The following is an 8777-nucleotide window of genomic DNA, read 5'->3' as shown; positions in this document are numbered from 1 at the left end:
CTTGGCACGTGCGAGCGCCGCGCGCGACAGGGCCGTCACGCAGGGAGCAGTACGTACTGCCGTCGTCTCTCGCGCGGCGTACCGATGACCAGGTGCGAGGGGCCGCGCGTGCCGTATAAAGTTGCCCACCGGCTCACACGGCCTGCTTCTGCCTGCCTAGCAACCTAGCCGCTGGTACAGGACGAGGAGGAGGAGACGAACAGGCCGTCGCACCAGAGCAGAGAGAGCTTCCGCTCCGTCCTAGCGAGCTAGCTCGCGCGTGATCTCCACGGCTCGGCGCGCGCGCCAGCGGGGAGGTCGTTCCTGCCGGAGCGGGGAGAACTGCGCGGACAGCGGCGAGTCCGCACGACGGCCGGCCGGGAGGCGATGCGGCTGGTCGACTGAATTGCTGGAATTATGGGCATCCAAGGTACGCAAAGACACCGCGCGTCCGCGCGTGCGTGATCGGCTAATCATCCATCATTTTCCCTATACTCCTGAGACTTGATCCATGCCGTTACGCCCGCTGCCGCTGCCTAATTCCGCGAAAGCTTCCACCTACTGCAGGGAACAGCAACGCGACGCACGACTTCCTCTCGATCTACGCCTCCGCCGCCGTCGCCGGGAAAGATCCTTCGCTCCAGCTCCACGACTCCAAGCCCGCCGCCGCAGCATCTCAAGGTACCTAGGCCTCCGCGCTTCCACTCCATTGCATGCTCTCTCTCTGATCGCAACAATTCTCTGTCAGCTGGAATTACAATACTACGGTGCAATTTCCAATTGGTAGATAGGTAGGCTATAGATACTTAGATCTGCAGGGCTGTTCAAAAAAATAAAAAAGAATCGTCAGGTTTTCGGCCCTGAAGAATGCGACCGGCGCGCGATCGAGTTCTTCTTCGCCGAACTCTTGACCTTTGGCCATGCAATTCCTTCGAGATCGACCAGCCTTGAATTAAGGGAGGAATCCAGACCAGCACGCGCGCGTGAGAAATGGAGCACCGCTAGCTACCTCGTCGTTACGGTGGCGTGCGACGACCGACGATTGATTGGGCCGGGTTCGAAATCTTCGCGTCAAGATCGTGCTATACGAAGCGACGACGATGGGATCCATCACGTGTGGGTTGGACGCAAGCGCTGCCGTCGACGGCTTCCCCTTCCGTCCGTCCAGCCTATCTGGCCGCGCGGGCCCCACGTCGCACAACGAGGCCACGAGCTTAACCATGATTAGGCCAGCATAATCGTAGCTAGCGTTAGCTGGTCACTAGTTTTTTTTAGTAGCACGCTTTTGTATTTCCTGTTGACGAGTTTTACTTTTGTTACTGCAGGCTTCTTTCTGAAGACGCACGACTTCCTGCAGCCGCTGGAGAACCCGCCGGCGGGATCCGTCCCCGAAAGGCAGCACGCGCTGCCGGGCGGCATTGGCACGTTCACCGTCAGCCAGCAGCAGGTGCCCGGACCCGGAGCACGGCCGACGGCGGCGGCCGCGCCGGTGGTGGTGGTCAAGCCGGAGCCGCCGGCGTTCGTGCTGTGGGGCCAGCCCACGGCGGCGCAGCCGATCAGCGCGCACGCAGGTACCTAGCTATGTTTACCCGATCAGCACTCTCTCTATCTCCGCCGTTGTAGTGGTCTGCGGACGAGAAAGCGGTCGTAGATGCTGCTTCGGCTCCGTCGCTTTGCCGGTCGCCGATCGACGGCGACGTGCAGGGCGCACGCGTACGTGCGTCACGATCGATCACGTCGGCTTCCCTCTTTACCACGTCACCGCGCAAAGCTCACCTACCTACCTTCATCCGCTGTAGCCGCTGGCTAGGAAAAATAAAGAGATCGGGGACAAGATGGGCCTCTCCGTGCGTGGGCCAAGATAATGGGTACCGACAAAGGGCCCTACGGCCCGTGCAACCGAACCTCGTGTCCCCGCTCGCCTGGCCCACCGCGTGAACAGCAGGTGCCGGCTCCGGCCCATAGCTAACCTCCCGCTAAAGCCACGCAGCCGTCCCCACACACCTCCACTGCCATATGGGCCCAGATTAATGGTGTTGCGGTTGGGGAATTAGAGAGAGCTGAAGCAAGGTCTGTGTCGTGTGCTCCACCTTGCAGGTGCAGGCCACCACCACCACCAGCAGTGGACGCTCCCCTTCGCCGGCGCCGGACAGGCCGCCTCCGCGCCCAGGCAGCATCCGCCGGGGAGGAAGCGGCGCGGCGGCGGACGCGGGTTCATGGAATCCGGGTCCAGATCCAACGGCGGCGACGGCTTCGACGACGACGACGACGGCCTCGCCGCCCGCCGCGAGGTCTCCTCCTCGCTGCAAGGTACTGTACCCCAATTCCGCTCAATTCCGGTTCAATCGATGGGCAATTTCGGTCCTCAGAGGCGCTGGGGGGTTTCTCCCGATTGTTTCTGTTTTATCTTCAGTCGAGTTTTTGCTAGAAAAAGCCCCGTTTTCTGTACTCAGGCGTGAGGAGTTAGAGGGAGAGTAGAGCGGAAGGGAGGAGCTCGCGCGAGCTAACGGCGACGGGCATGGACGCGCGGTGCGCGCGGCCGTCGCACGTCCACCAGCTCCACGCGCACCTCCTGGTCTCCGGCCGGCTCCTCGTCGGCTCGCCAGCGCTCCTCCTCCTGCTGTGCGCCGCCTGCCGCGTGCGCCCGTCCCCGTGCCTCCGCCCCCTCGCCCGCCACCTGCTCGACCACACCCCCCACCCACACCCATACCTCCTCCACGCCGCCGCCCGCCTCGCGTCCCGCCTCCGCCTCAGTCCCCTCGCGCTCCGCCACTACCTCGCCCTCCGCGCCTGCCACCCGGCATTCCTCCCGCCCGCCCCCGCCATAGGCGACGTGCTCAGGGCCGTCCCTGGCCGCGCCGCCCACGCCCACGCGCTCCGCCTCACTGCCCACGACAGGGACACAACGCAGTTCCTGCACAACACGCTCATCGCAATGTACTTCTCCTGCCGCGACACCGCCCGCGCCCGTCTCGTGTTCGAGGGAATGCGTGACTGCGACAGGGACGTGGTATCCTGGACCTCTCTCATCTCGGGCCTCGTGCAGAGCGGCAGCCCCTTGGAAGGGCTGCGGCTGTTTGCGGCGATGATGAGCGGCGATGTCCGTCCTGATTTCGTGCTGCTCGTCACGGTCCTCAAGGCGTACATGGAGCTCGATGACTTGCCGGGTGCCACGTCGGCTCATTCCTTGGTGGTCAAGGGTGGCCTTGGCGATGAGCAGGATGTCGTGACCACGCTGACGGCCATGTACGCCAGGTTTGGGTGCGTCGTGGCTGCGAGGGCTCTCTTCGACAGGATCCCGCCCCCGCGGGTAAACGTGATCCTGTGGAATGCCATGATATCGGGTTACTCCAAGAACGGGCTTGCCGACGAGGCAGTGGATCTGTTCAAGCAGATGCAGATGTATGCGAGGACCATGACCCCTGATTCTGTCACGTTACGGTCGGTGATCATGGCCTGTGCTCAGCTCGGCTCCACTGAGCTTGCTGTGTGGATGGAGGACTACGTACGCTGCAGCGAGTACAGGGAGGACGTGCTCGTGAACACGGCGCTGATTGACATGTACGCCAAGTCAGGGAGCATCGCCCGGGCACGCGAAGTATTTGAACAGATGCGTGCGCAGGAACGGGATGTGGTAGTCTGGAGTGCATTGATCTCAGGCTACGGGGTGCACGGTTATCTCGCAGAAGCCGTTGGCCTGTTCGAGGATATGAAGCTCGCGGGGGTGAAACCGAATGATGTGACTTTCTTGGGGCTTTTATCAGCGTGCAACCATGCAGGCGCTGTGGAGAAAGGGTGGTTCTACTTTCACTCTATGATGTCTGACTACAAGATTGAGCCTCGACACCAGCACTACGCTTGCGTAGTCGACCTGCTTGCTCGTGCTGGTCAGCTTGACAGAGCCTATCGGTTTATACTTGACATGCCCATCAAGCCAGAGATGAGCGTGTGGGGTGCCTTACTCCACGGTTGCAAGATGCACGAGCACTCAAACATGGCCATGGCTGAGAGGGCAGCGCAGCATATCTTTGATTTGGAGCAGTCCAATGCAGGGCACTACGTGCAGCTAGCAAACATGTACGCATCTGCAGGGATGTGGAGCCATGTTGCTGGCGTGCGGATCACCATGAGAGAGAAGGGTGTCACCAAAGCAACGGGATGCAGCTCCATTGAGGTCGATGGAGAGATGCACAACTTCCATGCTTGGGATCACTCGCACCCAAGGGCTGCTGAGATATTCACCTTACTCTGCCTTCTTTCTCAAAGTCCAACCGGTTCTGGAGAGGCATGCCAGCTGCTGAGCACCTTTTTGTAGTTAGGCCAAATTTCCTGTATGCTGTTAGTCTTTCAAATAGTATCTTGGCTGCCAACATTAATTGTGGCATTCATGTCCTGTTCCTGTAATGCAATTGTGATACAGTTCATCACGAGCATTCTGAACATCAAAATGAACCAAATATTACTAGGTTAGATGCAATCTTCTGCATTAAGCGCGCAGAATAGGGTTGCCGATTTTTACAATACCACACCTACAGTTTTGTACTAATGTCTGCTCTTTATATAGCAGACTTGGCTGTGAGGGTTGATGGGAAGGGCGGGAGCTGCAGTAGCAGTGGCATGGATCAGCGGCCAAACACACCAAAGTCAAAGCATTCTGCAACTGAGCAGCGTCGCCGAAGCAAGATCAATGACCGGTGAGGATTCCTGAACTCCTGTAGTTCGTTCAGATCATCAGAATGTACTGGCATTGTTCCTTGGTGATTAAATTTCTAAGGGCTAACATCAATAATGTTGTAGAAAATTTAGTTAGTCAAAGATTTCAGTAATGTTGCAATAGATTTATTTGAACGCTAGAGGTATGTAAACTATCAAATTCTGTGCATTATAGAACAGCATAGATGCATGCTTTCTCGAAAAAATCACAGACACAATGTACCTCCATAGATGAGCTTATCTGGAATTAGTTTCAAGACCATTTGTGAGCCGCAGACAAGCACTGGGCTCGATGTATTAACTATTTTTTTCTTCATGTTATCTTAACAGGTTTCAGATACTTCGGGATCTGTTACCACACACTGATCAAAAGAGAGACAAAGCAACGTTTCTCTTAGAGGTAAGGCTCTCAGGAGCATTCTATGTAATTTGAGTTTGTCTCCTGGTTGATTAACTTGGTTCTCACTTGACACCGTTTATAATGCAGGTTATCGAATATATACGGTTTTTACAAGAAAAAGAACAGAAGTACGAGGCTTCATTTCCAGAATGGAACGAAGAAAATGCAAAGTTACTCCCATGGGTAATTGTTTTCCGAATCATCAATATGCAATTAGTATTGTTCAAAATTAACATTCGTTCTTGGATGGCTGTATCTGAACACTGCTCCGTATTTTGCAGTCAAACATGTATTTTCGTTCATCCTGGAAAAATGCACAGGTAAATTTTGTTTCTCGTAATTGAATGCCATCTCCGAATAAAATCTTAGATTTTGTTTGAACTTTCTGACCAAATTCTTACACATACTATTTTCGTTGTGCTCCAGAGTAAGGGGCAAATCGCAGGAGATGCCTTGCCTGACCCTTCACAATTCATCACAAATGGGTCCTCCCCTGAATTTAATATCACAGCCAAACTTGATGATAACCACACCACGGTAGCGTCCGCAGCTGCCTCAGGGGCACCAGATCATGCTGAAATTGATCATATAGCTAGTGTTTCCTGTAGATCAGCAGATACTCCAACAAATATTCTGAGTATGTTTGACCATCCACCTGTGCTTCTGTTCCCAGACAGGAAGTAGTATTGGTTATTCATCATTTTTTTTCCTGTATGTAGATAACGCAACACCCCAGTCTCAACCCCAATGGGCAGATGCGTCTGGTGTGGATGACTGTGGGGTGAACAGTGACATGTTAAATAACCAGCAATTGACGATTGACGAAGGAACAATCAGCGTGTCAAGCCAATATTCCCAAGAGTACGTTCAAAGAATATTTTCTCTCTTTATTATGTTGCTACTTGAGTACCATGGGTCATATAGTTATGGTAGTTGCCATTTATTTTCAGTCAAAACTGGACAACTGCCTTTGTTTTGGTTTCTACTAAATTAAGGTGTCCTCATAATGCTTCAATTCAAATTGACCCCCTTGGTTCTATTATCCTGTCGCCATGTCTGAGTTTACAGAGCATATTGTGAAAATATTTCTCACCATTAGCCAACCAAGTACATTGACACACTTAGTTTTTTTGTTAACTCACCACAGGTTACTTAATACATTGACTCATGCTCTTCAAAGCTCGGGTGTAGATTTGTCCCAAGCCAACATTTCTGTCCAGATCAACCTGGGCAAGCGGGCTGTCAAAAGACCTACTACCGCTGGACAATCCTCCAGTTTTCAGGTACGCCACTCTTATCGGACTCGACTCCCCTATTTATTGTAGGATTTGCAGTTTATAGGGAACTGCACAAAGTTGAATGATTAGCTTGTTCATGCATAGTACCAAAATTTTGAATCACCTTAATCCGTAAAATTCAGGCTACCATTACACATCTTAAAAGAGTTCAGAAGCGATCATTTCAAATGCATCTGAACATTCCGTTGTCTAGCTTATTTATCTCTGTTTTTTTCCAAGTTGACACTTGGTGTTTACATCCATGTAGGAGCTCCCTGGTCTAGGTCCTGGAAACGAAATGATGGGCCATCAGCAGGCAATGTTGGGTGATCCTGCTCAAGAGCTCCCACACACAACGAAGCGGTACAAGTCGGGGTAACACCCACATCGACCCTTGCCACATACTGCCCAAGATGGATTGAACATTCTTTCCTCCGTACCAGCGGAGGCCCCTCCGATTGCATGTACATTATGTCGCTGTGACCGCACCGGGACGGACGAAGCAAGACTTTGGTGCATTCTTTCATTTTATCTCCTTGCCGCGTTATTTATTGTTACAAAAAGAAAAGACAAAGAAGCTTCCATCGCAGATTGTGAAGCTGCTCTTGTAGTAGTATATAGGCTTCCATTCACATGAGAAGTTTCGATCTACCCCTGTAAGATAACTCGACCAACTCTACCTGTTAGCTAAGTCAGCTCCCTGGAGTATGTTAGACTGTTAGTGTGTCCGTTTTACTATTATCTGTGATGATTAGTGCAAATGACATGAAACCTGGATGAACCCGACTCGTGGAAGATTGCGTGTCCATTGTCTTTGGTGTTTGTGGACTTGTGGTAGCGGCAGCCGAGAGTTGCGGCGCCGGTACCTGGCTGGTGACGCTGACGGCAGGAGAGGCTGGGTCAAGACGCGATCGTGTGACTGCTGGTGACGGAAGGTTTACGCTTTGCCGTACACCAGTAATCTGGGAATCACGTCTGTCCAAAGTCTATTTTCTTGAAATGAACATCTATTCAAAAGTTAGACCCTGACTACGCGCCTCACTCCGTGGAGATGGAGCTAAATACACGGTAAAAGGCGGCCGGATAAGGTTTTGTATTCTAAGCTACATAAAAATGATGAAGTTGATTTTTTTTTTTGGAAATTTGAAATTAATATACTCAGATTGACATTTTTATCATTTTTTTGTCCCTAAAAATACAGAACATTTCGAATTGAGATTTTGCATGTTTATGTATACATCATTAGCTTTTTTAGAATCTTGTTACACGACTTTCCTAAACTTGTAAATATAACTTTTGAAGTTTTTAACATGCAGAGAGCATTGAAGCTCAGGAGTAAAAAATCTCCACTCAAAAATATTCGTTGTGATATGTCTAAATCAGGTAACATGTATAACCATAAGCATGGAGAAATACAACTCTCCTGTGCACGGGCCACCTTCTCAATCCTTTTTTTCCTTTTTCTTTGTATACAGTTTTAGGTTCCCTCTCACCCTAATTACTACATCTAGTTCTCAATCCTTCTTTTTTTCCTTTTTTTTTTTCCTTTTGCTGAATCGCAAGTTCAATTTGCGAACCATTTGAATATTTCGTAGTGAAGGGAGCTTAGAGATGACACCAATACTAAATAATTGTTGAAAGTTTTTGAAAAATCAACTTATAAAACTTGATGAAACATATTAAAATTTTGAATTCTATCAAAACAAACCCTTTTTAGGCTTGTTTAAAAGATATAATTGAATGAAATATATATATTCAAATCAAGAAAATTATATATATATATAATTTAATACTACATCTGTCCATAAAAGGATGTTAGAAGTTTATCTAAATTTGAGTGTATCTCGACATTATTTAGTGTATAGATATATCCGAATTTGGACAAACTTCTGATATCCTTTTATAGACGGAGGGAGTATAAGAAAAAAAATCGGTGTGGTAAATAAGGGGAGAAAACGTACTAGTATGAGTTAGGATTCATGCAAAGATTTTCTTGATTTGCTAAATCTCAAAACACACATAATGGACAACAAGCACACTGTAATTAGACCGGACCAGACGTCCGTCCCCCCAAGTGCGACCCTTGTTTCCTCACTTGTGGTCTTTCGAATCGCGAGAGCGGTTTGAGCCATCAAGATCGCCATTGCTTGCTCGTAATTTGAACAGAGTTACAAACTACTCACTCTGTTCATAAAAGATGTCTCAACTTTATCTAAGCTTGCATGTATCTACACATTAAAACATGTCCAAACTTAAGACACCTTTTTGTTGGCAGAAGTATTTCATTTTTTGACGGAAAGATGTCTTAACTTTGTGGACGGAAAGATGTCAACTTTGTCTAAGCATATGTTCATTTTTGAAATCGTACTAAATATTTTATGCTATTAGACAAGGTTTTTAGAGTAGTT

The 8777-nt window shown here is 50.1% G+C and overlaps 1 protein-coding gene across 1 annotated transcript; it reads left to right on the top strand.

Annotated features, from left to right (window-relative positions):
* The first annotated feature begins 2497 nt into the window (after positions 1-2497).
* On the top strand, positions 2498-7164 carry LOC124652613 (pentatricopeptide repeat-containing protein At3g12770-like). Its single transcript, XM_047191651.1, has 9 exons — positions 2498-4244; positions 4547-4673; positions 5023-5092; positions 5180-5275; positions 5374-5412; positions 5519-5729; positions 5812-5953; positions 6240-6375; positions 6638-7164. Exons 1-9 carry the CDS (start codon positions 2498-2500, stop codon positions 6746-6748), a joined length of 2679 nt encoding a protein of 892 aa, XP_047047607.1. The 3' UTR covers positions 6749-7164.
* The last annotated feature ends 1613 nt before the right edge of the window (positions 7165-8777 follow it).

This window comes from Lolium rigidum, chromosome 5, assembly GCF_022539505.1.
Source record: "Lolium rigidum isolate FL_2022 chromosome 5, APGP_CSIRO_Lrig_0.1, whole genome shotgun sequence".
NCBI classification, from domain to species: Eukaryota; Viridiplantae; Streptophyta; class Magnoliopsida; order Poales; family Poaceae; genus Lolium; species Lolium rigidum.
The sequence above is the reverse complement of the archived record's forward strand: the minus strand, read 5'-3'. Positions and strand labels throughout refer to the sequence as shown.

Coding starts and splice junctions, on each gene's coding strand:
- LOC124652613 (XM_047191651.1), top strand. CDS start 2,498: ATGGACGCGCGGTGCGCGCGGCCGTCGCACGTCCACCAGCTCCACGCG. Junction 4,245..4,546: donor ACTCTGCCTTCTTTCTCAAA/GTCCAACCGGTT, acceptor TTTATATAGCAG/ACTTGGCTGTGAGGGTTGAT. Junction 5,730..5,811: donor TACTCCAACAAATATTCTGA/GTATGTTTGACC, acceptor TCCTGTATGTAG/ATAACGCAACACCCCAGTCT.